The 27,507-nt window shown below is 48.3% G+C and overlaps 2 protein-coding genes and 1 non-coding gene across 4 annotated transcripts; 2 read left to right on the top strand and 1 right to left on the bottom strand.

The window, feature by feature from the left end:
- Positions 1–250: 250 nt before the first annotated feature.
- Mrpl51 (mitochondrial ribosomal protein L51) lies at positions 251–1,751 on the bottom strand. The gene is made up of 3 exons (XM_085839892.1): positions 1,379–1,751; positions 1,182–1,292; positions 251–551 (listed from the first exon to the last, which is right to left on the bottom strand). The coding sequence occupies exons 1-3, from the start codon at positions 1,455–1,457 to the stop codon at positions 355–357; spliced, it is 387 nt and encodes a 128-aa protein (XP_085696018.1). The 5' UTR covers positions 1,458–1,751; the 3' UTR covers positions 251–354.
- A 178-nt stretch (positions 1,752–1,929) lies between these two features.
- Positions 1,930–26,402, top strand: Ncapd2 (non-SMC condensin I complex subunit D2). 2 transcript variants are annotated; one of them, XM_085839890.1, is made up of 32 exons: positions 1,930–2,321; positions 3,977–4,122; positions 6,903–6,978; positions 7,241–7,299; positions 7,772–7,953; positions 8,215–8,357; positions 9,521–9,648; positions 9,737–9,860; positions 10,028–10,175; positions 12,943–13,140; positions 14,271–14,405; positions 14,500–14,587; positions 14,678–14,852; positions 16,460–16,575; positions 16,838–17,062; positions 17,750–17,924; positions 18,157–18,241; positions 20,136–20,269; positions 20,564–20,696; positions 20,797–20,881; positions 20,958–21,122; positions 21,320–21,492; positions 22,534–22,648; positions 22,722–22,845; positions 22,928–23,083; positions 23,561–23,738; positions 23,834–23,928; positions 24,396–24,476; positions 24,612–24,795; positions 25,589–25,697; positions 25,813–25,971; positions 26,240–26,402. In XM_085839890.1, exons 2-32 carry the CDS (start codon positions 3,996–3,998, stop codon positions 26,323–26,325), a joined length of 4,161 nt encoding a protein of 1,386 aa, XP_085696016.1. In that variant the 5' UTR covers positions 1,930–2,321; positions 3,977–3,995; the 3' UTR covers positions 26,326–26,402. The 2 variants fall into 2 exon arrangements, with proteins under 2 accessions (XP_085696016.1, XP_085696017.1); XM_085839891.1 differs by lacking the exon at positions 1,930–2,321 and adding an exon at positions 6,208–6,315 and having other exon boundaries at positions 3,997–4,122.
- On the top strand, positions 7,370–7,694 carry LOC147003806 (small nucleolar RNA U85). The gene has a single exon (XR_015047718.1). It is a non-coding gene; the product is annotated as a small nucleolar RNA U85 (small nucleolar RNA).
- Positions 26,403–27,507: the final 1,105 nt, after the last annotated feature.

The raw sequence follows: 27,507 nt of genomic DNA on the forward strand, positions 1-27,507 counted from the left end.
TCCCTAGAATGAGCAAGCCTCTGGGTTTCAGCTCCAAGATTACAACAAATAAAATAATAAAAAAAATAAATAAATTCTTTAAAAACTTACATGAGGTGCCAGTGTCAGAAAGTGTCAGCAATAAATGATTCTGTTATAAAGGCCACAGGATAACTGGGCTGTAAGTAAGTAATGGTAACAGAAGATCATGAGACTAAGGGATGAGGCAGACGTCAGTGTGCATGAGGGAGTAAATGTAGCACTGGGCATATCGGATTCCAAAGGAGCCCCATTTTTATTACAGCGAGCACACAAAGCTCTCTCCTTGCTGGGATAAGTCCTGTCCCCCTTCTCCAGGACGACAGATGTCCCATCCTATCTGTACTTCCCATGTCGGTTAAAGTGTTTGTAGAGATAGCTGATCCGTTTGTTAAGGTTATGCAGGTCCTCAATGAACATCCTGCTTCCCACAAATTTCTTCTTTCGGACACAACGCTGCAATTCATTTCCTCTCCAGCCTCGAAGCCATACTGGGCCCTTGATCAGTTCTTTTGGGTGCTTCTCGAAATTCCCTGTAACGTGACAGACTATATATTAGTTTCAAGAGAAGAGAAGTCAGCCTAGCCCAACTAGGCCTTCAACACAGTTTCATCTCCCTGATCAGAACTACTGACAGGCAAGGCACACACCACTCTAGTACAAGGGACAGAGTCTTTGTAACACTTGCTCTTCCAAAGGGTCCGATTCCCAGCACTCTCAACTGAAGGTTCACGACTGCCTGAAAGGGAAGTTCTGGGAAGTCTGACACCCTGAACCTGCAGGCATTGCTTGAGCAGTACACGGCACACATTCAGAAAACACAAAAATCTTATTTAAAGAAGAAAGAAAGAAAGAAAGAAAGAAAGAAAGAAAGAAAGAAAGAAAGAAAAGAGTAAAGACTTTGCAGCCAGAAATGTCTGGGTTCAAATACTGGCACTCCCATTTACTCGCTTTGGCCCTCAGACCTGCCCACTACTGTGTTAGTGAGACTGAGTCCCGCACTATTCTCCGCATCTCAGACTGGTCTTGCCTGGCTTCATCTCCCTTGTAACAGGTTTGTGCCCCCAAGCTTGCCCCGGGCACATTACTATTCTCTCCACAAATAAAACCGAAAGAGTCAAGAGAGCATAGTAATCCTTCAGAAACCAGGAAGCGCGACCTACCCAGGATTCCAATGTTGTCGTAGACGCCAAACAGAGCCCTCTTCTCGTTCCAGCGATCAACCACTTTGGGAGGTGGAAGAGTGAGCCTTACATGGGCCAACCGTGGGACGCCTAGGGACGGACAGGAGAAGCATGAATCAGCACTGCCCAGTGACAAGCCTTTAGCCGGCCGTCCTACTACACTTTTAGTCACTTACCCAGAGAGAAGCTTCGGCATGCCGAGGGCATCCAGCCCCACAGTCTCCTACTTGCCGCCCAAGGGACACTCCCTGCCATTCCTCTAGCCTGTCCGCCTCAGTAGCGGCAGCAAACCAGCCGGAAAAATGGGGAGCGGGTGTGAATTCCAAAGCTAAGACACAGATTACAATCCCAAGCGGGACTCACACGGTAGTGACAGTAAGAGGAGCCATTTTGGGCCTTACCCAGGTAGCTTAGGGAGCCAACCCAAGGTGGCTCGCACTGCCACAAGCCCCGCCCTCGAAGTTCCGGCCTGTGCGGTGTGTCCGGACAAGTACTTCCGGTTTAGCCCCTGGAAGTAAGGGATCGCTGCGGTCTGTTTGTTGTCGCAGGAAAGGACGCCCCCAAACCGAAATCCCGTTAAAATAAGCCCTCTCCTGTCCCCTTGGGCGTCCTCAACTGTGAGGGAAGTGGAGGACGGGAGCCCGGCGCTACGGCAAGCTGAGTTTTTCTGGGGCAGTATATTCCCGGAGTGTACAGGGCTGGGCGCCACGTGGTTAAAAGCTGGACTGATTTAGGCGGCCCGCGGAGAGACAACGGGTGGCGATGCTTAGCCGACTACGGTAGAGATGCCGGGAAAGCGCAGACTCGGGGCCACGCCCCTCACCCGCTTGCCCCGCCCCCGGGGCTGTGATTGGTCGGCTTCTCCAGCCTCCGTCGCGATTGGCCTCCTGGCAGCCGTTGTGGTTTGAACAGGGAATTGCGGGCTCCGCGAGCGCGACGCCTGGCTCTGAGGCGGGTCTCCGTCTCAGCCTGCCGCGGATTGGCCGAACGGTTCCTCCGCCAGCTTGAAAACCATCTCACTGTTTGGCGCGTATCGTGCCCTAGTGTTTTCTTCCTTCCTTTTTATCACGGGGCTCTCCGGTTGAAGAAGCGGCGGGTGAGGGGTGTCGCGGGGTCCAGGTAAGATGTGGCAGTGCGACGAAGCGGGGAGGGAAAGGTTGAGAAAAAGCAGGTCCAGGACGTGACGCAGCCTTTGCCGGAGTGCGGTCGGGAGCGACGGTCTGGTAGGGATGCCCTTGAGATCCAGTATGGCTGTGAGTCTGACAGATCAGAATCGGAATGTGTGGTGTGGGCAAAATCGCATAGCCTTACTACCCAATGTGTAAATTTGGTTGTTTCGTTCTGCACCCCATGAGACTGAAATCAGGCACAGGATAAGTAGAAGTTAATGTCCTTCCATTCCATTGATTGGGCTGGAACCCCAATGCTCAGTAAAATATTTTTTAAGGATTTTTTTTTCACTTTAAAATAAAAGCAATAAGTCTGTATGTATACACTGATTGTCACTTAACAGTTCATTAGTATTGTCTTGTGTTGTGTTGTTGTTGTTGTTGAGATGTACTCCTTGCAGCCTCACTGCAGTCCTGGCTGGCATCAAACTCAGCAGTCCTCCTGCCTCAGCCTTCCAAATGTTGCCTTTATACGCATGTGCCACCACACCTGGCTATTGACTAGTTTTTAACCCTTGATTCTTTTGATCCCCAGAGCAACACCATTTTACAGAGGAGACCATGAGACTCAATGACTTATTGTCAGAATAATAAGAATTATGCTCACTTTATCTATTTATGTTGATTTAAAAAACTAATAGTGATACATTGTTTTAAAATATCATACAGTTAATATATTTGGAGTTATTTAAAATTTAAACCGAGAAAAACATATGTGTTTTCAGTATTGGTGTAGACAAACATCTACATAAGACTGTTCAATTGATTGTTGTGTTATATCAAACAACCTTTATAATACTCATTGTTATTGTTACAATATTTTATATATATTTTTATTTTGTTATAATATTTTATATATTTTTTTATTTTGTTACAATATTTTATATATATACATATATGTGTGTGTGTGTATAATTTTTTTTTTTTTTTTTTTGGTTTTTTTCGAGTCAGGGTTTCTCTGTATAGCCCTGGCTCTCCTGGGACTGCCTCTGCCTCCCGAGCACTGGGATTAAAGGCGTGTGCCACCATGCCTGGCTTATTTTATAAATTTTAAAGAATATGATAAAAAATAAAAAGTATTGCAGGTTTTGAAAGGGGGGACTCTGGGAGGAGTTGGGGTACAAAAGGGAAAGAAGAATGTGATGTAAGTGTATTTACTCAAAATATGTAACAAATTCAGGTAAATTGAAATTATGTATCTTTTCTCATCATAATGCAATAAAACTTAAATCAAAGGAAAAAATTATTCTCATCTAGAGTTGCTTTGATATTGAGGGTGAGGGTTTGCAGGGGAGGGTGTTTTATGACAAGATCTCTTGCAGCCCACACCATGTAGCCGAGACTAGCCTGGAACTCTATCCTACTGATTCCCGTGTACGTGGAACATAAATATAAGCACGTGCTACTTTGTGTGGCTCTGATCTTATAGTTTACAAGATGATTCATATAGCTGTTATAAGACTGAAAAACATTTGAAAAAAAAATATTTTCTTTATATTGACCCTGAACCTGGGGTAGACTCAGTAGAAATGTTCTTGTCACATAATCAAAAGACGACACACTGGTAGATTTACACAAGGCCTTTTTTTGCTGTTTGGTTTCTAGGTGAACCAGGGGGAGAAAGATGTCTCCCCACAACTTTGAATTCCACTTGCCCTTATCTCCAGAGGAGCTGCTGAAAAGTGGAGGTGTGAATCAGTACGTTGTCCAGGAGGTGTTGCCCATCAAGCACCTCTCATCCCAGCTTAGAGGTGAGAGACTCCATGGAACTTCAGAAGACAGCCATATGCAATGATACTATCCTTTCTGTTCTACAGCCCTGGGACACTCCATCAGGGCCAGGGAGGTCTTTCCTAGTCCCTGCCTTTAGTTGTTTGTTGTCCCATGGTTTGTTTGTTTGTAGCACTACATGGAATTCATGACATAAAATGTTCTGGGCCATCTTCCCTGGATTATTCAAGAGACAGTCATGGCTAACCTAGTTACTTTTTGAGAAAAAGGTGGGGTTTTTTTTTTGTTTTTTTTCTTTGAGACAGGGTTGCTCTGTGTAACCCTGGCTGTTCTGGAACTCACTTTGTAGACCAGGCTGGCCTCGAACTCAGAAATCCGCCTGCCTCTGCCTCCCAAGTGCTGGGATTAAAGGCATGCGCCACCACGCCCGGCTCCGGTTTTTGTATTTTTACCTCTTACCATGTGTCAATGTATAGTCCTGGTAATTGTAGACTAGGGGTTGGAGAGGTGGCTTAGAGGTTAAGGGCACTGTCTATTCTTCCAGAGGACCCAGGTTTGAGTCCCACTACTCACAAGGCAGCTCACTACTGTCTGTAACTTGTACATGTGGTACGTGGATGGATGGATGGATGGATGGATGGATGGATAGACAGACAGACAGACAGATATAGGTGTGTGTGCACAATACAGAACAGAACACCAGTACACATACACTAAATGCATGAAGTTTAGAAGTCCTGTGGGCGGTGCCAGTGTTTGCCTTGCCTGTTCTCAGAGAGCACTGTTTAGAAGCTAGGTTATGTTTCCAGGACGCTCAGGGAAGGAGAAACATAACTGCTGCAGCAGCACACAAGATACAGTCGCTTGTCACGTGAACATGCCGTGTGGGGAGACACGTTTGAGAGGCCTGTTGCTAGATGATTCGTTAATATGGAAACATTAAGAGTATGTGTGCACACGTTTTAACGGTATAGCTTATAAATGCTTAATGTTGGCTGTGTATATTATAGCCTATTGCTTCTAGGGCTTGGTGAATAAAATAACATGGGATTGAATCAAGAGGAAGAGAAGGGCTGGGGATGTAGCTCAACTGGTACCATGCTTACCTAGTGTGTACAAAGTGAAGCTTTGGAGTTTTCAGTCCTCCTGCCTCAGCCTCTCTTAGTATCTGGGAGCAACAGTGATTCTCTCTGGTGCCTAGAGCTTCGGTTTTTTCAAATCCTTCTCCCCTAAAATGAGCTAGAACTCACCAAGTATTTTTGACTCCAGGACTTGGCCAGGAAAATAGAAGGTAATGCTGGGCCATCCTGTAGTGTGAGGAAGAAAGCTCATTTCTGGGGCACCGATTCCTGGATTGGAAGGAGATAGGAAGAAGCACGGCCCAGAAACAGTCCTTGGTTTTTGGTGGTTTGGTTTTGTTTTTTGTTTTTTCTGAGACAACAGTTCCTCCATGTAGCCCTGGCTGTCCTGGAACTCACTCTGTAGACCAGGCCTTGAACTCACAGACATCCACATGCCTCTGCCTCTTGAGTGCTGTGATTAAAGGCGTGTGCCACTACCACCTGATGAAACATTCCATAATTTTATGAGAGAAATGTGAGTATGACTAAAGTACATGATACTTGTGTATGAAAATGTAATGAGCCAGGTGTGGTGGTACATGCCTTTAAAGCCAGCTCTTGGAAAGCCAGAGGCAGGCAGACCTCTGTGGGTTCAAGGCCAGCCTGATTGACAGGGAAGCCTTGTCTTAACCCTTTCCATAAAAAGAAAATGTAACAAAGCCTACTTTATACAATGAGTGTGTGCTTATAAAGCTTTAAAGTAAGAGAGAACTGAGAGAAAGGGAGGAGAGGGGAAGCGTCCAGAGTGAGGCCAGGGCGAGGAGGGCCCTGTGGACAAGCATGGGGGGCTGGACCCAACCGCAGTAACAGGGGGTTTGCTAGAGCCTGTTCTAACACAGACAGGTAAACAGTTTAATTAATAATTAAGAGGGAAAGAGACCCCTGTCTTTTGAGGTAGGGCAGAGCAACCGTAAGGGACATTTGGGATCCTGTACCTGGTCACCTCAGCTCACCTCTTTCTTTCCCCTCCTTTTTTTGAGGCAGTCTCACTGTGTGACCCTGCTTCTGCCTCCTCGATGCTGGGATTAAAGGAACATACCAACACATCCACCTAGCCCTCAATCCATTCTCACACAGGATTCACATTAGCAGGTATAGAAACAGTAATGGAAATAGAAAACAACAATCTGGGAAATACCACAGTAATTAATATCTGTGTCCACAGGTGTTTGCCTTACCAAAAATGTGACTGAAGCATGATTTCACACTTCCTTTTCACACGTCATTTAACAGGATGCCTTCTAAGTCCTGTGTCATCAGGCAGTTTTGTTATTGTGTAGATGGTTGCTGTGTCACTGACTTTGTCATGTGTGCCATCCTTTGTTGACTGAAGTGTAGGAAGCAGTTGCGTGGAGCAGTGCAGAGATGCTGCCGAGTGCTCAGTTAGTGTTGGTGCTAAGGCCCTGCCACTTTGCTTGACCTATGGCTTTGCTTTTGTTTAAAGACAGGGTCTCTCTGTGGTAGCAACTCTTAGCTGTAGCCTCCTGAGTTGCTGAGGCTATGGCTATGTGCCATGACGTCAGACTCATCCGCCTTTTGATATAATGGATAGAATCTTCACTTTTGTGGTCACCTCGGTAAAACAAAAAGCAAAGATTCAGGAAACATGACAACTAAGTGCCTTCTGGAAAAAAATAGAGTGTACCAAGAAATCCTGTCTTTCCTCCTTCATTTTCCAGCATTTCAGTCTGCCTTCCGAGCTCAGGGGCCCCTCGCCATACTGGAGCACTTTGATACAGTCTACAGCATTTTACAGTAAGTGAAATTCACAGCCGTTGCTTTGGAAAGAACTGGTGGCTTTTTCTCTTAATTTTTGCATGTGAGTTTTGAAATTACAAATTATGGGTTCACTGATACTTGGTTCTGGGTACTGATCCATAGTGAGCATTTATCCAGCTTGCCACCGTGTTTACTTGACAATTTCCCAAGTATTTTCACGGTAGAGTCCTTAGAGCTGATCTTTGAGAATGGGCTCTGTAGGCTCCTGTCTCACTCCCACACTTTCTTTCCCTCATAGTCACTTTCGAAGTATAGAACCTGGCCTCAAGGAAGACACCCTGGAATTCCTGAAGAAAGGTGTCTGGGGTCTGGGGGCAGGGGCTGGAAGGTGTTGGTTATTATGTTTAGCAGTTCCTACATTTTCTCAGCCATGTGATGATATCAAGGCTGTTGTGATTCAGTTGGCTTAGCTAAGTCCAGGGACCTCTGACCTATTCAGGTCTGTAATCTTGGTGGTCGATACAGAGTAATGTGCGTTCACTGTAAGGGCGGACCGACAAAAAAATTCCTACTCTTTAAATTACCTCACTCCAGTCGGGGTGATGCTCCAGCTGCCAGGGAGGAATTGTGGTAACTGGAATGAAAGTAGGAACAGTCTTAAATTCGATGTGCCAGGGTCAGTGGTCTCAAAGGACTTAGCTGTGTCATGGCCACTGAGAGATGACACATAGATCTTTGGTAATCTGATGGCTACAAGTGCTAAGTGTTTGGAAGTTGGGTTATGTGAAGAAAGCCAATGAGACCAACCCCCAGATTCTGCCCCTCACAGTGGTATCCCGCCACTCCCAGGAACTGTCGTCCATCCTGGATGATGCAGCTCTGAGTGGATCAGATAGAAGCGCCCACCTAAATGCCCTCAAAATGAACTGCTATGCCCTGATCCGCCTTTTGGAGTCCTTTGAGAATATGACCAGCCAGACAAGCCTCATTGACCTGGACATTGGTGGGAAGGTAATTGATATCCCTGACCTATTTTATGTGAGGGGAAAGGAATTGATGGGAAAGAACCCAATGATTTTCCCATGCTTACTGTTCTTGCTTGGGGTTTAGGAGGGCGCACTTAAGGTCCAGCTCTCCTTCCCTGACAAGTAGTTCTTGTGCATTCTAGAGCTTACCCTCCATGGTACTGCCTGGCCTTGCCTTGAGACTGAGTGCGGGCACAGGGACTAGATGACCGCTGCTCTCTCTGATTGATCCCCACCTTCACTTTAGGGTAAGAGAGCCCGGGCCAAAGCAACCCTTGGCTTTGACTGGGAGGAAGAGAGGCAACCAGTTCTTCAGCTTTTAACACAGCTGCTCCAGCTGGACATCCGTCACCTATGGAACCACTCAGCAATTGAAGAAGAATTTGTCAGGTGGGGAGTTAGGGTGCAACTTGAGCAGATGATCTTGAGCAGTGCAAAATGAGGTTCTGGTGCTAGATAAGCCTTTTAAATACTTCATCCCTTAGTTCTATTTGCAATAGTACACAGGAGTGTATTACATGCATACATATAGTACATACTGAATGGAATGTGCATTTCTCTCTTGTCCCCTCCCCCCCTTTTGAGAGACAATGTCTCACTGTGCAGCCTTGGTCGGCCTGGAAGTCTATGTAGACCAAACAGAGTTTGAACTCACAGAAGTTCACCTGCCTTTGCCTCCCAAGTCCTGGGATTAAAGGCATGTGCCACCACAATGAAATTCTCATTGTTAATACCCATATATCCATGAAGATGTGTTTACTAAAAATCCCCTAGGTGAAGCTGGCGCATGGCGCACGCCTTTACTCCTAGCACTTGGGAGGCAGAGGCAGGCCAATCTCTTGAGAGTTTGAGACTAGCCTGGTCAACATAAAGACTTCTGGGCCATCCAGGGCTGTATAGTGGTGAGGCTCTATCTCCAAATAAGTAATGGTCGGGGAGGTAGCTGTCAGTAAAGCACTTACCATGAAATCATGAGGGCTTGAGTTTGATCCTCAGCACTCACATCAAAAGCCAAATGGAGCGCAGTGTTGAGGAGGTCGAGACGGGCAGATGTCTGGACACATGGCCGGCCAGCCCCGGGTCCCAGCTAGAGGCCCTGTCTCAAAAAACAAGGCAAAACAGCTCCTGAGAAATGAAACCCAAGGTTGACCTCTGATTTCCACATGCGCAGACAGGAATACACACACACACACACACACACACACACACACACACTAAAACCAAAGTGAAAGTAAAAGGTCAGTTAGTTACAGCAGATGTAATTTAAAAGTCTGTAAAGATCGAACTTCCCATTTTTAACAATGAGAAGTCTTCGCTAACCTTGCCTCACCGTCTTCATCTTATAGGCTGGCTTTTTGTTGTCATGGTAACTGGCTGCAATTTACTAAATCCTAAAGGAAAGAATCCTTGGTGTAGAATACGATTAGACTGAAAGAGCTGAGAACTAGAAACTTTGAGATGGACATAGTAGGGACAGGATTGAGTAACAGCAGCTGCCTGGCATCTCGACTTCAGACAGCTCATTTCTTCCCGTTCATCCTTTTTTTGTTTAGTTTGGTTACTGGGTGTTGCTACCGCCTTTTGGAGAATCCCACCATTAGTCACCAGAAGAACCGCTCCACCAAGGAGGCCATAGCACACCTGCTTGGGGTGGCCTTGGTCCGCTACAACCATATGCTCAGTGAGTTGCCTTCCTCCTCGCTTGCTCGCTCGCTCGCTTCCGCCCCCTGCTCTGCAGCACTCTGAATGGCTAACGTTCCACCTCCCAGGTGCCACTGTGAAGATCATCCAGATGCTGCAGCACTTTGAGCACCTGCCCTCTGTGCTGGTGACAGCCGTGACTCTGTGGGCAACAGACTACGGGATGAAGAGCATAGTGGGAGAGATTGTAAGGTAATCCTCCCAGAGTGTCTGTGTTCCTGGGGCGTTGGGGGAGAAAGGAAGTTAGCGGTCCTTTCTCCATGTGACGTTGGATTCCTTCAGCCCTGAAGCCTATTGGGTTCCCTAACTGGGAACTCAGTAACTGAGCTTTCTTACTGTATCTGTTTTCTCCCCTGTAGAGAGATTGGACAGAAGTGTCCACAGGAGCTGAGTCGAGACACAGCAGGGGCAAAGGGCTTTGCGGCTTTCCTCACTGAGCTAGCAGAGCGAATCCCAACTGTCCTGATGGCCAACATGTGCATTCTGCTAGACCATCTGGATGGAGAGGTAGTCTATCTGGGGAAGCTCAGATTTGTCGAGGGGCTTTAGTGTTGAAATCACTTTCTCTTTCTTCTTCACTTTAATGTGGTTCTGGGAATCAGCCCAGGGATTTATTTGTATTAATAATAAGCATGCTCTAAAGGTTGAAGTTTTTCCTTTCCTTTAAACTTTTTTTTTTTAAATAAATTTTATGTGCTGGCCAGTGGTGGCACACGCCTTTAATCCCAGCACTTGGGAGGCAGAGACAGGCGAATTTCCGAGTTCGAGGCCAGCCTGGTCTACAGAGTGAGTTCCAGAACAGCCAGGGCTACATAGAGAAACCCTGTGTCAAAAAACAAACAAACAAACAAGAAAGAAAAAAAAGTTTATGTGTGTGAGTGTTTGACTTGTATGTGAGTCTGTGCAGAGGAAACGGGCACACTGACACTCAGGGTCGTCCTTTGAATTCTGCAAACGTTCCATGGTGCATGCGTGCTCCACACAAACACACATCTCAAACATGTATATACAAAAGATAAGAAAGAAGGGGGGCGCCGGGCGGTGGTGGCGCACGCCTTTAATCCCAGCACTCGGGAGGCAGAGGCAGGCGGATTTCTGAGTTCTAGGACAGCCAAAGCACACAGAGAAACCCTGCCTCGAAAAACCAAAAAAAGAAAAAGAAAGAAAGAAGGGGAGCTTGCCATGTAGCCTTGGCTGTCTCTCAAGTTCCAGAAGTGTAGATGTGCTGCCATACCTAGGGAAGGTTCACAACCATCTTCTATCTCTTCCTTCCCCTCTCCCTTCCCCTCTCCATCGCAGTGTCTTACATAGCCTAGGCTTATTTCAAACTTGCTGTGTAGCCAAGGCTGGACTTGAATTTCAAACTCTATTTCCCAAGTGCTGAAATTCCAGCCTTTTTTTTTTTCTTTTGCATACCCACACCTGGCTTCTAGGTTGTTTTTTGAAAAAGTAGCTTTCAGTTAGGCTGGAAGTGTGCGCCTAGAATCTGAGACCCAGAGGGCTGAGAGGAAGGAGGACCCAGCTGAGGCTATAAAGCAAAACTGTCCCCAAAATAGAATTTACCATAAAGAAGACAAGGTTGTCTAGATTTACCACTGTGACATTCCTATGGGGAAACACAGGAGGAGCCCTTTATAAGTGGTATTTCTGGATTTGTGCAGTACTGGTAGATGAGATAGCCATTCCACAGCCTGTCTAATGAGAATGACTTAGCTTTGGTGCCCAGTCCATGCACTCCTTGGCCTGGAGCCTCTCGCCCCCATCTGGCTAGCCTTACTTTTTACAGACAATGATCTGTCTCAACCAAACTGTGCTGTTCTTCTTACTTCTCTTTCCTGGATGCTTACCTGGCCTCTTCCCAGGCTAGTGCTGGGGGTTCCTAGGTAAATGTCAAAGACAGTCTACTCATTGATCTAATTTTCTTTAACTTCTCTGTGCAACTGTTCTCTGGCTCTTGGCCGGGGCAGGGGGAAAAAAATCCCCTGTCCTATTCTCTCCCGGATTACATAATAGACTTCTTGGCACTGAGGCCGCTTTCTGCTCTTCTGTGTCCCTAAGGAGTAAGAAGGAAAGCAAATGTTTATTCATAAGGCTCAAACGTTTTGTGGCCTCATATAAAGGATGAGAAGAAATGTTCCTCAACTGTGCATTGATGGATAGACATGATTTAGGTTTTAATTGTTATTTGCCAGGCATGGTGGCGCTCATCTTAAATCCCTATACCCAGAATGCAGAGGCAGGTGGCTCTCTCTGAGGCCAGCCTGCTTGTCATACTTGTAGGCCAGACAGGGCTGCAGAGTGAGACCTTGTCTCAGAAGAAAAGCAATTATGTATTCATCTACTTAGCATGTATGTGTATAATGTGTACATACATGTGCAAATTGGCTCTCTCCCTTCACTGGCCCTGGGGATCAAACTCCGACCATCAAGCTTAGTGGCAAGCACCTTACTTGCTGAACAACCGTCTTGCCAGTGCCAGATGTTCTATTCAAGTATAGTTTAAGCAACAGAAATCCTGATTCTGATGCATAATCAGATATCCTGATATCCAAGTAGATATCACAGGTGGAAAATTCCATACTGTAAAACTATTTCATATATATAGTTACTAAAAATATTGTCTAATGGGCTGATGAGATGGCTTGGAGGTTAAAAGCACTTGGGGGGGGGGGTGCGGGGGGAGGAGCTGGGTTCAATTCCTAACATCCAGTTGCAGAACATCTGGTGTCCTCTTCTGACTGGTTGATAGATCAGTACCCAAAGTCCACAGTTTACACTGACCCTGGATTTACTGAATACAGGGCACACAAGGCAAGATAAACTTGCAAGCTGAACACACACACATAAAATAAATGTTTTAATTATCAGTGATTACCCTTACGCTATGTGTATGAAATATTTGAAACATAGATATATTTTGCATTTAGATTTAGGTTCCATCCCTAAGATAAAATGTATATACAGATAAACAAAATCCAAAATACTGTGTTCCAAGCATTTCAGACTATTATGAATCCCCACCCTTTGATTTTAGCTCTTATTTTTCTTCTGACATTTTCTGATCAAACAAATCCACTTGGGTTTCAGCATCTTCTTTGATCTTGGGCACATAGATCTAGACAGTTGACCAGAAAAGTCACAGCTTAGCATAAGCAATCTAAACCAGAAGTGTTTAGGGAAGGAAATGTATATATAGAAGTTGAGAGATGTGTTCCAATGTTTCTCCTCTCTCTCTCTCTCTCTCTCTCTCTCTCTCTCTCTCTCTCTCTCTCAGAATTACATGATGCGCAATGCTGTGTTAGCAGCTATAGCCGAGATGGTACTACAGGTTCTAAATGGTGACCAGCTCGAAGAATCGGCTCGAGAAACCAGAGATCAGTTCTTGGACATCTTGCAAGCTCATGGCCATGATGTGAACTCTTTTGTTCGGAGCCGTGTTTTGCAGCTCTTTGCCCGAATTGTCCAACAGAAGGTGAACAACCTTCTCTGCTGAAACTCTTAAAAGTCCTCTGTGTACTTGCCAAAGTGAAGAGAGACTGGCTGAGCACTGTGTCATGCCTGAACCAGACCACACCTGATAGATAGCAGCAGTGGCAGGAGGGTCAGTAGTTTAAGGTCATCCTAAGCCACACAGAAAGGTTGAAGACATACGGGGCTATAATAGACCTTGCCTCAATTAAGAATTTTTTTCTTTATTTTTATTGTATGTGTATGAGTGTTTTGCCAGCTTGTGTCCGTGTGCTACATGCATGCAGTAGCCGTGGAGGCCAGACGAAGGTATTTTATTCCCTAGGATTGGAGTTACATATGGTTGCTAGCCATTATGTGGGTGCTGGGGAATTGAACCCAGGTCCTCTGGAAGAGCAGCCAGTTTTTTTTTTTTAGATTTATTTATTATATCCAAGTATGCTGTAGCTGTCTTCAGATGCACCAGAAGAGGGCATCAGATCTCATTATGGGTGGTTGTGAGCCACCATGTGGTTGCTGGGATTTGAACTCAGGACCTTTGGAAGAGCAGTCAGTGCTCTTAACCACTGAGCCCTCTCTCTAGCCCCTGAAGAAAGTTTTGTTGTTGTTTAAAAATAGATGCAGAATCTAGTAACTGCCCCAAAGAAGAGTCTAAACATGATTTTTTTTTTTTAAGATTTATTGTTATATCTAAGTACACTGTAGCTGTCTTCAGACGCACCAGAAGAGGAAGTCAGGTCTCATTAGGGATGGTTGTGAGCCACCATGTGGTTGCTGGGATTTGAACTCAGGACCTCTGGAAGAAGAGTCAGTGCTCGTAACCACTAGGCCATCTCTCCAGCCCCTATACTTGAGATTGTTATGAGCAGTAATAATGCTTCCCTTTCCAAGGACAGAGGTGTCTGCTCCAGTTAAGAACTAAAGTGTGTGGTGCTGAAATATTTTATAATTCCACAGAAAAGCTTTAGAGTGAGTGGGTGGCTGAGTTTAGACTCACAGTGGGTCCAACCTCTTTAAGTAGGGCTAAGATTTCGTGTTGAGCTGCATACGTGGATATCCTCCACTGAATCTTCCCCCCAATAGGCTGCAGTTGGATGCTGTAGATTTGAATTGATTCTCTCTCTGCTCATCTAGGCACTCCCCCTGACCCGTTTCCAGGCAGTGGTGGCCTTGGCAGTGGGACGGCTGGCAGACAAGTCAGTGCTAGTGTGTAAAAATGCCATTCAGCTGCTGGCCAGCTTTCTAGCTAATAATCCCTTTTCCTGCAAGGTAAGGAACCGTGGTGTGTGCAGAAGAGGGACGGAATGGAAACAAGGATGGAGTTCTGTAATCTAGTGACATGATATGCGTTCTACCTCAACAGCTTAGTGATATCGACCTTGCTGGACCACTGCAGAAGGAGATTCAAAAATTACAAGAAATGCGAGCCCAGAGGCGAAGTGCAACTGCGAGTGAGTAGTCCCTGCCTGGGGAGGCTGCCTTACTTTCTTGCTGTGGTCACAACCTCCAGGAAAGACCAACTGAGACTCCCTCCCATTCAGCTGCAGCACTAGACCCCGAGGAGGAGTGGGACGCCATGTTGCCAGAATTGAAGTCGACCCTGCAGCAGCTCCTGAAACTTCCCCAGGAAGAGGGAGATCATCAAATTGCTGATGCAGAGACTGCAGAGGGGGTGAAAGGACGCATCCGCCAACTGCTTGCCAAAGCAAGTTACAAGTATGTGACAGAACACGGTGCTCTGACGGTGTGTAGTATGTGACAGAACACGGTGCTCTGACGGTGTGTAGTATGTGACAGAACACGGTGCTCTGACGGTGTGTAGTATGTGACAGAACATGGTGCTCTGACAGTGTGTAGTATGTGGCAGAACAGGGTGCTCTGACGGTGTGTAGTATGTGACAGAACACGATGCTCTGACGGTGTGTAGTATGTGAAAGAGCAGGGCACTCTGACAGTGTGTAGTATGTGACAGAACACGGTGCTCTGACGGTGTGTAGTATGTGACAGAACACGGTGCTCTGACCGTGTGTAGTATGTGACAGAACAGGATGCTCTGATGGTGTGTAGTAGTGTATGAAAGAACATGGTGCTCTGACGGTGTGTAGGTTTAGTTAACCTTGGAGAGACTTGGGGGCCCTTAAAGACGATTTGAACTTATGTCCGCTGCTGCGGGAAGTGGCAGGTGTTTTTGCTGTAGTAATGTCTGACCAAATGCGTATTCCACAACTGCTTTTCTACTTGGAAATGTTTTTTCCAAGTAGTTAGAAACTACTCAGGAGCTTAGTCTGTGGCATAGGCCTGTAATTCCAGGGCCCTAGATTTGATCCCTAGAACTTCATGAAATTAAATGAACCTAGTGTGATGGTGCGTACCTGTAACCTCAGTACTCAGGAGGCAGAAGCCGGGGGTGATGCAAGTTCAAGGCCAGCAAGATCTAAACAAGTCTTCCTCACAGCCAGGCCTTTGTAGCAAGACTTTGTCTCCAAAAGGTGACAAGGGATGGCAATTGCTCGGTTGCTAGAGGGCTCGCCTCAGATACGAAGCCCTGGCATAGCATAGACCAGTCGCTGTGCCAACTGCCATATTTTTGTTTTGCTTGCTTGACATGAAACCCAGGAGCTTGCTAAGCATATGTTCTGCCGCTGCGCTGGCCCACACCAACCAGCCACGACACCCAGCCATGCCCACTCCGTGATGTGTTTTGTGGCTCCTCAGTGTCATTGTGGGGCAGCAGCACTTGTTTGTAATCCCAGGACTGGGAAGTCTGAAGTGGGAGGACTGGGAGTTGAAGGGCAGCCTGGGATACCTAGTGAGTTCATGACCATCTGACCTCACTGTAAAACTATTTACGACAGTTAAGCCATAAAAGTAACAAATTATTGAAAGTCTGGTGCTTCCATCCATAGCAGGTTTTACACACATGTTTGCAGTAGGTTTTGATTTTGCTTTGGCTTGTTTTTACATTTACAGCATTTGTAAAGGTCAGAGGACAATTTGGGAAATCAGTTCCCTCTCTGTGGGTTCTAGCATTGAAGTCATTAAGCTCTGTGGTAGGCACCCTTTCCTACTGAGCTATCTGGCTAGCTCTGGGTTTATGATTTTAAAAGCTTATTCAAGTTCTTTGAGGACCACAGTAAAGGCTCAGGGGTTTGTATTTGACTGCTTAGTAGGAACTGCTTGTCCTATTAAGCATGAGCCAAGCCTTTTCTATAGGGTACCGCATGTAGGGCTGGATGAAGTTGTTAGGTCGGACCTCTTACAAGGCCTTCAGGGACCATGACTCTGGTGCTAAATTGGTGACAGGCTGCTGCTGTTCTTTTTAGACAGGCTATTATTCTCGCTCGGGAAGCTACCAGTCGCTTCCAGGAATCTGAACCCTTCAGTCACACAGAGCCAGAGGAAAACGGCTTCCTGAATCTCTTGGGACTCATCTTCAAAGGTAATCCTTTCAGTCAGCAAGCACAGCCTGGGGCTGAAGGAGGCTGGAGGAGTGGACACTTGCTCTGGAAGGGGAGCAGCCCAGTCGTGGGGCGCCTTTGCAAACTAGGGAGGTCTGCAGGAATTGAGAAAGGAACCAAGGTGTTTCAGAGCACATTGTAATTTCATACCTTCAGGTTGTTGAAAGAGATGCAGGGATGTTGGTAGCCACTGGACTCCCGGTACACTTGCGCAAAACTATCCTGTACCTCTCTAATTCCTAGACCCCGAAGCTTCCACAGAGGGCTCTCATGGGGACACAGACCCAGGGCTGACAGGCAGTAAAGACTCTCCCAGTGTGCCCGAGCCAGAGGGATCCCAGAGCAACGATGAGCTGGTGAAGCAGGAGATGCTGGTGCAGTATCTGCAGGATGCCTACAGCTTCTCCCAGAAGATTACAGAAGCCATTGGCATCATCAGCAAGATGATGTATGAGAACACAACGACAGGTAGGCCGGGTGCTGAGCGGAACCCAGTCCTGCCTGCTCAGTGTTATTGATGCCTTCACCCTTATCATCGTTGTCATCATCATCATCATCATCACACTTTACTTATTTCTATGTGTATGAGTGTTTTGCCTACGTGTGTACTACATGCAGGTTTGGTGCCTGTAGAGAGCAGAAGAGGGAGTCAGTTCTCTGAAGCTGGAATTAGGAATTGTTGTGAGCTACCATGTGGGTACTGGGAATCAAACCTGGGACTTCTGGAAGAACAGTGAGTGTTAAGCACTGCATTATCATCCAGTCCCTGATGCCTGCATCATTAAAAGGCAGAGGGTACTTACCACTGTTCACTTTTTTTTTTTTTTTTTTTTTTTTTTGGTTTTTCGAGACAGGGTTTTTCTGTATAGCCCTGGCTGTCCTGGAACTCACTTTGTAGACCAGGCTGGCCTCGAACTCAGAAATCCGCCTGCCTCTGCCTCCCGAGTGCTGGGATTAAAGGCGTGCGCCACCACGCCCGGCCACTGTTCACATTTTATAGTTACTTTGTTTAGCTGTGTCATGAGAAGGCATTCATTCTAGCGTCGTTCTCAGGGCCTGGGACAGTGACCTCTCCAGCCATGTGTTACCAAGGGTTCAGTCTACGGGTATTATGACGTTTGCCAAGTAGATGGTGATGTTTGTATCTGTTCTCAGTGGTGCAGGAGGTGATTGAGTTCTTTGTGATGGTATTCCAATTTGGGGTACCTCAGGCCCTGTTTGGGGTACGCCGCATGCTGCCTCTCATCTGGTCTAAGGAGCCTGGTGTCCGGGAAGCCGTGCTTAGTGCATACCGCCAACTCTACCTCAACCCGAAAGGGGACTCGGCCAGGTACGTGGGGTTCCTTGTCTTTGTTAACTTTTCTAAGGTCAGCTTCTCACAGGATTTCCTAGTCTTCTGAAGGAGGAGTTCTAGGGGCGTTCTGAACTCATGGATGGGTCTATACCAGACTTGGGGTGCACTTGTGCTGGGGTCTGCTCTAAGCACTCATTTAACCTAACAGCCTATTTGCCAAGTTCAGAGTCCCAATCCTAGTGACTACTGATCGCTGTTGTTCCTACAGAGCCAAGGCGCAGACTTTGATTCACAACCTCTCGCTGTTGTTAGTGGATGCCTCCGTCGGGACCATTCAGTGTCTTGAGGAAATTGTAAGTCCACTCGGTCTTCTTCACATTCCACAGTACAGTTAGAGGCTGTTTCCTGTGTGGGGAGATCTGCTCAGCTCCACAAAGAAGTTGAAGAGTCATTGCTTTCCTGTTTGTTTGCTGTTGGTTCGAGGCAGTTGTCTCACTGCGTAGCCCAGGCTGACCTCAAACTCATAGTCCTGTCACAGCTTCCTCAGTGTTCACATTCAGGTGTGTGCTACAATGCCCAAATTTAAAGAGACCAGTGGTTTGGTTATAGAGAAAGAAAGAAAGAAAGAAAGAAAGAAAGAAAGAAAGAAAGAAAGAAAGAAAGAAAGAAAGAAAGAAAGAAAGAAGAGGAAGGGAGGGGAGGGGAGGGAAGGGGAGAGGAAGAGAAGAGAAGAGGAGAGGAGAGGAGAGGAGAGGAGAGGAGAGGAAAGAAAGAGAGAGAGAAAGAAAGAACCCCACAAAACACGTTTAGAAAACTGTAGGAAGTCAGTAAGTGTTCAGCTCCAGAGCCGGTGCATAGGTGTACCAGCAGGGGAACACGTGCTGTTTACTGTGGGCCGGGCGCTTTTCGCACCCCCACTCAGCTGCAACTCTGGAGTCGCCCCTGTGTAAGGAGGGTGAGGACCTTTGAGGGAGGCTCGAGGAGAGGTCTGGGAAGGTGACTGGCTGCAGCCAGTTTTGTCTTACACACACAGCATAGGAGCTCCAGAAAAGATGCTCAGCCTCTGGGTAATGGAGGCCACAGAGCTGCTTAAGGGTAGAGGTCGGGCCTTACCCCAACAAGGTGGGACAAGTCAGCAAGGGTCCTGAAAGTTCAGTCAGATAGAGTGGGGTGGGGACTGAAGAGGAGAGAATTTCTGATAAAAAGTAAAGAAAGTACCCTGTCCCAACTGGAAAGTGAAGACATTTGTGTTCCGACTCGAGGTCATTATCCAAAGAAGATAATCCAATTGGGAGCATGGGCTGAGACTAAATTGTGGAGGCTGCCGAATGCCTTTACGTCAGAGGGACCCAGGGTTTGAATGAGGTGAATTCCTGTAGGGGCATCCCCTGTCTCGAGAGGCAGTAGAGAGTGGCACTGGCTGCTGGGCCTGACTACGGCTGGCTACTTTTGTTCCTTTCTGGGGAAGGAGGACCTGGTGGTGGTAAGTGACTTGGGATTTCCCAGGCTGGCTGCTGCTCAGGACTCCCACAGTAGCCAGAGACAGGCTGGAGACACATGCTGAGATGACCTGTCTGTCACACACAAGCCAGCTGGGGAAGGACCAGCAACAGAGTAGAAGGGCAGCAGAGGCTCCTGTAGGGATACAGTGGTGAGGACAGGCAGGGCCTGCAGAAGCAGCTGTGGGTGGGTGACATGTGACCAACAGGTGTTCACATTGCTGGGAAAATGAAAAGGCAGAAAGGACAATGGCCCTGCCACAGATATATTGACTTGTGCTCATAGTAAGAAATATCCAGAGCTGGGTGTGGTGATGCACACCTTTAATCCCAGCACTGGAGAGGCAGAGGCAGGCAGATTTCTGAGTTCGAGGCCAGCCTGGTCTACAGAGTGAGTTCCAGGACAGCCAGGGCTACACAGAGAAACCCTGTCTCGAAAAACCAAAAAAAAAAAAAAAAAGAAAGAAAGAACCCAGAATGCAGTCAGAGCTGTGTTCCGTGTAGAACTCAGAATGTCCATTTGTATGTGTGACCTTTGGAAGTGCAGCTTTGAAGAAAGCCATGAAGCAGGCGAACAGAGAACAGAGCAAGGAATACCTCCTCACACTGTTCACAGCTGAGCCTCCTTCCCCTTCCACTCCCACAGTAGCCAGGCGCTGCTTCCGTCAGGGCTCTCAGTGTTGGCTTCAGACAGGTAGACCAAGGGGACTGATGCTTTGAAGCAGACTCATGTGTCTTCTCTCCTCAGCTGTGTGAGTTTGTGCAGAAGGATGAGATAAAGCCAGCGGTGATCCAGCTGCTGTGGGAGCGGGCAACGGAGAAGGTGCCATGTTCTCCTCTGGAGCGCTGCTCCTCTGTTATGCTTCTTGGCATGATGGCACGGTGAGGCTCAGACCCAGAAAGCAAGCAGAGTGGGGCAGGCAAGCCCTTTCCAAACCTCAGGAATAGCAGTGAGCCGAGCTGAGGTTTCTTGGGGTTGACTGCCTGCATGAAGAGGGTACCCGCCCACCTGTCTTCTGTAGTCCCAAGCTCAAGGACATCCAGGGAGGTGGTTGTAGGCCCGGATCTTTCTGTAGTGAGTGCTTCAGGGCTCTAGACACCCACCACTCCTCCATTGCTGTTGTCTCCCTCAGAACCCTTCCAGGGCTGCCTTTAACTCTGTTTTCCTTTCCCTAGAGGAAAACCGGAGATTGTAGGAAGCAACTTAGACACCCTGGTGAGGGTGGGGCTGGATGAGAAGTCTCCCCAGGACTACAGGCTGGCCCAACAGGTGTGCCTTGCCATTGCTAACATCTCGGACAGGAGGAAGGTAGGTCATGTCGGGTGGCTGTGGCTCAGCCGAGGAGAGTGAAGATGAAGAGCTTCCTGCCGGCCTTCCCCACCCTGGCATTCTGTTCTCTTCTCCTCAGCCTTCCCTGGGTGAGCGCCACCCTCCCTTCCGGCTGCCTCAGGAGCACAGGTTGTTTGAGCGACTTCAGGATATGGTCACAAAGGGTAAGCTATCCAGAAGGTCTAACGTAGGTCTGCTTGGTCCCTTTCCCAGAGAGATCACCTTCTCCTTTCTCTCTAGGCTTTGCACACCCAGATCCCCTCTGGATCCCATTCAAAGAAGTAGCAGTGACCCTGACCTACCAGTTGGCAGAGGGCCCTGATGTGCTCTGTGCCCAGATGTTGCAAAGCTGTGCCAAGCAAGTCTTGGAGAAGCTTGAGAAGAACGCCACTGAGGCAGACCCTAGTAAGTGGGCAGGGGCGTCATTGCTCAGGGGTGGGGTGGACAGCCAGCCTCTGTCCACCCCAAACCTCGGCCCACGGCATCTCAGTTTGTTCAGGTTGATGTTGGGCCATTCTTTGCCACGTCTCACCTTCTCCCTGAGTGAGGAGTGGGTCTGGAAGTTTAACGGGACTTGGCTCTTTTCCTTCTCTCTTCTTTAGAGGAAACAGCCCCTAGGCTCCCCACATTCCTGCTGATGAACCTGCTGTCCCTGGCTGGGGATGTGGCTCTACAGCAGCTGGTGCATTTAGAACAGGCAGTGAGTGGAGAGCTGGGTCGGCGGCGAGTTCTGCGAGAGGAGCAGGAGCACAGGGCCAAGGAGCCCAAGGAGAAGGTGCGTGAGTGGCCAGGGGCATCCCTGCTTTCCATACCCTCAGCTCTGGACACGCCTTTCCAGGGATCTCTGCTTCTGTACTAGTGATGAAGAGTCTGTCTCTCTGTTCCCCTGGGAAGGTTAGTGTCAACAAAGATGTCCCAGTCTACCCATGCTCACCCAGCAAGGGCATTAGGTACATATGGACTGACTGTTCGTTTAGTGTAAGACACGGGCCCCTGCTGAGGAGGCCTCTGTTTGAGTTATCTGAACACACACAACACACACAGCACACCCCTCTTACCAGCCTGTGATACTGGCCTGTCACCTGGTGGGATCTTGTGTCCTCTCTGTTGGAGGAGTATTTGTCTTTCAGATAAATAAACCAGAGGCTTGCAGCAGTGGGGCAAAGCCTGACTTCTGTGACCTTGAACCCCTGCCAGGCTGGTGAGGATTTGTTTACCATTGTCAATTGACCACAGTCAATTGTGTCTTCAGAGGAAGAGCTGTAGAGACCTGCCTTAGCAACTTACAAACTTACAAAAGAGACCTAGTCATCCTTTTCTCCATTCAGAAATTCTTTCTCTTCCTGTGGACAGTTTTATAAATGATGTCTTACGGGTAGAGAGATGGCTCAAGAGGTTAAGCGCACTTGAAGAGGACCTGAGTTCAGATCCCAGAACATACATGGTGTCTCCTAACCATCTGTACCTCCAACTCCAGGGAGACCCAGTGTCCTCTTCTGGCCTCCGTGTGCAGTGCACACGTGTATGATTGCATACATGCTGGGAGAGACTCATAAAACAACAAACAAAAGTTTAAAGTCTGTCTTAAAGCAGGGTAAAGTGGTGCACGACTTTAATGCCCTCTCTCTCTCTCTCTCTCTCTCTTTCCTCCTGCCACTCCCTAAGGCCATCTCTTAAGAGACAGAGGCAGGCAGATCTCTGTGAATTTGTGGCTAGCCCAATCTACATAAAAGTTTTAGGAAGGACTGGGCCATGTAAGAGCCTGTCTCAAAAAAGAAAAGTGGTCACCCAACATCCCTGGCTTCTCTTCCTGCAGACTGCAAGCTCTGAAACAACAATGGAGGAAGAACTGGGGCTGGTGGGGGGGGCCACTGCCGACGACACAGAGGCGGAGCTCATCCGAAGCATCTGTGAGAAGGAGCTGTTGGACGGTAAGAAAGATCGATATGTGCCCTCCCCCAGTTGATACAATCTGTCCCCAACCTGGACATGTTCTTCCATCAGGCAACCAGGTACTAGCTGCCTTTGTTCCACTGCTACTTAAAGTCTGTAACAACCCTGGCTTATACAGCAACCCAGAGCTCTGTGCGGCTGCATCGCTGGCCCTTGGCAAGTTCTGCATGATCAGGTAGGCCCAGTTGGCTTCATCTCAAGGAAAATGAAATGGTACAGCCCTCTTGCTTTCCTGATGGGTCTCTCTTTGCCCTCAGTGCCCCTTTCTGCGACTCCCAGCTTCGTCTTCTATTCACCATGCTGGAAAAGTCTTCACTCCCCACTGTGCGGTCTAACCTCATGGTTGCCACAGGGGATCTGGCTATCCGCTTCCCTAATCTGGTGGATCCCTGGACTCCTCATCTGTATGCCCGGTAAGCGATCCCTAAGCCGGGCGTGGTGGCGCACGCCTTTAATCCCAGCACTTGGGAGGCAGAGGCAGGCGGATTTCTGAGTTCGAGGCCAGCCTGGTCTACAGAGTGAGTGCCGGGACAGCCAGGGCTACACAGAGAAACCCTGTCTCAAAAACCAAAAAAAAAAAAAGAGAGAGAGAGATCCCTGGACCACCTGAAACCCACTAAGAGTTCACGGGCTCCTCCCCCACCTGTGGCACTGACTTCGGTACCCGCTGGCTGTTCACCCTGTACAAGCAGGCCGGAAATGGGCACTGGAAGCTGAAGCTTCCCTCTAAAATCTTGCCTACAAATCTCGTGGTCCCTGATTCCAGCCTTGGAGCTGCTTCTAAACTGGCGTACTGTGGAACAATAGATCCTTGTTCTTAAGGCCTTCCTATTGTTCTCAAGGTACAAACTCGAGTTCTTGATCTCAGTGACTAGAGCTTTTATTCCTAGCCTCCGAGACCCAGCTCAACAAGTGCGGAAGACAGCAGGGCTGGTGATGACACACCTGATCCTGAAGGACATGGTGAAGGTGAAAGGGCAGGTGAGCGAGATGGCCGTGCTGCTCATCGACCCTGTGCCTCAGATCGCTGCCCTGGCCAAGAATTTCTTCAATGAGCTCTCCCACAAGGTGAGAGAAGCAGCTTGGGGCTTTGTGGGAGGAGATGGGTAGGTCCCACTTCTGCCGACTGCTCCCCGCCTCATCTCATCCTCTTCCTCCTACAGGGCAATGCAATCTATAATCTCCTCCCCGATATCATCAGTCGCCTGTCAGACCCAGAGGGCGGAGTGGAAGAGGAGCCCTTCCACACCATCATGAAGTCTGGCTCTTTAGCTCTAGAGTAGTGGGGGGGTGTCACACAGACTGTGGATGGGTGGATGGGTGGATAGAATGCAAAGAATGAAGAAGAATGAACACAGGCTCTTGCATGTGCTAGGCAAGCACTCTTGCCGCTGTCTTCAGCTCTAGATGGACATTTTAGCTCTACTTTCTCCACAAGTTGTTTGCCCGTCTTAACCGTATGAGGTTGACAGGACTTGCTGCATAGTTGTGGAGGCTCTTACATAGGATAGGGTGCTGTGTGAGGGTGAGGCATAGTAGCAGTCACTAGGTGGCAGCTGTTATTTGCCTTCTCAATAAAGGGAAGGAGATCAGAGGGACGGGCGGGACCAGAGAACTCTCTTCTAAAGCAAAGACAGAAGAGGCCATGCTGGGGTTGGGGTGATGGCTTCAGTGTAGGAGCTGAGAAAGTGGTTTCCTGGCCAATTGTACACTCTCTCCTCACAGGCAACTCCTCTCCTACATCACCAAGGACAAACAGACTGAGAGCTTGGTAGAGAAGCTGTGTCAGCGGTTCCGCACAGCCCGGTATGCTCCATTTTGGGACACCTTTGTGTTAAGAGGGACCTTTCAGAAGAGAGAGTCCCTGGTGGCATCCGTGGGACCAAAGGAGACTGAAGGGGAAGGATGTGTGTGCCTCACAGAATCTCTCCCTCCCTGTAGAACTGAGCGTCAGTACCGAGACCTAGCCTACTGTATGTCCCAGCTGCCCCTCACAGAGCGAGGTCTCCATAAGATGCTAGACAACTTTGAGTGCTTTGGCGATAAGCTGTTAGATGAGTCTGTCTTCGGTGCTTTCTTGTCAATTGTGGGCAAACTTCGTCGCGGGGCCAAGCCTGAGGGCAAGGTGAGTGGTCCTGTTAGGTTCCGGGGCAGTAAACTTCATCTGCCTCCCTAAGTGCTCTGAGACGCCTGTCTGACCTTTCTGCCTTGCTAGCCTTGCTACAGCTATGAACCAGAGTGACCAAGACCGTATCTTAATTCCTGGTCCCTTTTTTAAAGGCCATTCATTTCCTTTTTTGTTAACATGCATTGGTATTTTGCCTGTGTATATGTCTGCGTGAAGGTGCCAAGTCCCCTGGAATTGGAGTTAGACCGTTGTGGGCCCTGAGAACTGAACACAGGTCTTTTGTAAGAGCAGCCAGTGCTCCTAACCACTATGTCACCTTCCCAGCCCCAGTGAAGGCCATTTTCTACTTGAGATAGGGTTTTGCTATGTAGACCCAGCTGCCTCAGACTAACAGAGATTCCCCTGCCTCTGTCTCCTGGTAGTAGAGGTATGCCTCACATGCTTGGCACTGGATTGCTTCTTTAGAGTAGTTTCATATTTAAAGCAAAAGTCAGTAAGTAGAACTCCCATATGCTCTGTCCCACACCTGCATGGCCTCCACCCCATGACCTTCTTGTCCTGGTGTACGTGGTCCTGGATAAAGGAACATGATTGACAGATCAGCATCCAAAGTCCAATCACTGGACACAGTGGCACATACTTGCCACTTGTGTCATACTGGGCATTTTCAGGACTCTGAGGTCACCCCTGTTGGAATCACAGTTTCAGATTGGTTCTTTAGTTTTCTCTCTCTTTTCATGGCTATTTCTTTTTAAGCAGGGAGCCCTGTCTTTAACTCTCTTTCCTCCAGGCTATAATAGATGAATTTGAGCAGAAGCTTCGTGCCTGTCACACCAGAGGCATGGATGGAATAGAGGGAGGCAGCCAGCGAGCCCTGTCTGCCAAGAAACCCTCCTCTGGTATGAGAGGGAGACAAGCCCTCATGGGGCTCCTATGAGTGGTCCCCACCCTTTTTTTTTTCCCTTTGCGGTTTGTTTTTGGTTTTGAAATGGTCCCCTTGCCTTTCTTTTCTAGTCTCAAGGCTACAGCCTCTGAATTCTGTAGACTCAGACAATGACTTTGTCACACCTAAGCCTCGACGTACCAAACCCGGTCGTCCACAAACTCAGCAGCGCAAGAAGTCCCAGAGGAAAGCCAAAGTTGTCTTCTTGAGTGATGAGTCCAGTGAGGACGGTATGACACGCCCTCCCTCCCGACAGATCAGCTGCCTGCGTGGGGTCTTCCACTGGGGCTTGCCTAGCTGTGCATTCATTCTTCCTGGCCATGTCTTTCTCACTATGCAGCTCGGCTGACTTTCACAGTGTGCCGTGTATGTGTGTGTGTGTGTATGTGTGTGTGCGTGCGTGCGTGTGTGTGCACACGTGTGTGTGCGCGCGCGCGCACACGTTTACTTTGCCCCATCTTTATGACTCAGCTTTTGTTCCTATAATTCTTTGAATAGAACTTTCAGCAGAGATGACGGAAGAAGAGACACCCAAGAGAACCACCCCCATCCGCAGAGCATCTGGGCAAAGACACAGGTCCTAGGAGCTGCCTTTGCCTGCTCCTGTCCCTGCTGTGCAGGGTATCTTACTGGATGATCTTGGATTCAGCCCACCCCCACCCCCCCCCCCTGTAGAAGTGCTTGTTGCCTGTGGTTTTAACATGGCCTTTGCATTGAGGTCTTTCTCTTAGAGCCCTGCTGCCGCTTTCCCTTTCTCAGTCTGTGCCAATTGCTGTTTTCTAATGAATAAATGTTTTTATAGACTTTTAAGCATCCTGTCCTGGCTGGTCTGTTCCATCGTTAGCCCAGATTCAGGCAGCAGATAGTGGTCCAGAGAGAGAGAAGCCAGGCCCTGAGCTGTGTCTGGATCTTCACGGCCCTTCTGTGGTGCCTCATCCTTGCACATTAAAATTCTGCTGTAGAGAATTATGTGGTTTCTAGGTTCACATGAACAGTTCTCAGCAGTCTGGGGTACTTTGCACCCCAGAAAACATTCGGTAATACCTAGAGACGTATTTCTGTTTGCATTGTGGGGCAGGGGGGCTGCAGTGAAAGCATTAGGACGAAGGCCACCTTCATGCACATTGTGCTCCATTACACAGCATGTCATGAGTACACAGCTTGAGAAATGCTGCTCTAGACCTATGGTTTGTTTCCTCTGTGCGCCCCACCCCATCCCCGAAGACTGGCAAATGACTCAGCCCGGCTAATGGCAGAGATTATGAACCCCACTCAGTTCTATAGGTGACAAGGTCCATCTCCCCAGAGTCAGCCCTTCACTACACTAAGGGGTCTGCAGGAGGCCCAGCTGTAAGCCATGCTGTGTGCCCACCATCCCCAAGCCCTTAATCTGCTGAGTCACTTGGAGCAGGAGGCACAACTGCTGTTTCTGCTGCTATGACAACAGCACAGTGCTGCGGAAGTGCTCCCTACCTCTTGGTGAGGGAACAGTAATGATAGATGGCAGGCGTGAGGCAAAAGGGAAGGTGCACCTCTGAAACACTAGGTTAGGGCTGGGTTATGGAAGGGCTCGGAGACCTTTGGGTAGGAAAAGGGTTAATGCTGTGGCTAGAGCCTTGGTAGGAAGGCAGAAAAGGGAATCTGAATCTGCCATGCCTCTCCTCCCCAGCACTGCGCTGGGGCCACTCCCACCCTGTTCATCTGGCCTGCTCCCTGCTCATGGGAAGCCTCTGGGCACGGGCCACACAGCTGTCAGTCTTAACACA

Source organism: Mus caroli, unplaced genomic scaffold (genome assembly GCF_978045245.1).
Source record: "Mus caroli unplaced genomic scaffold, Mus_caroli_1 scaffold_7, whole genome shotgun sequence".
Classification (NCBI taxonomy): domain Eukaryota; kingdom Metazoa; phylum Chordata; class Mammalia; order Rodentia; family Muridae; genus Mus; species Mus caroli.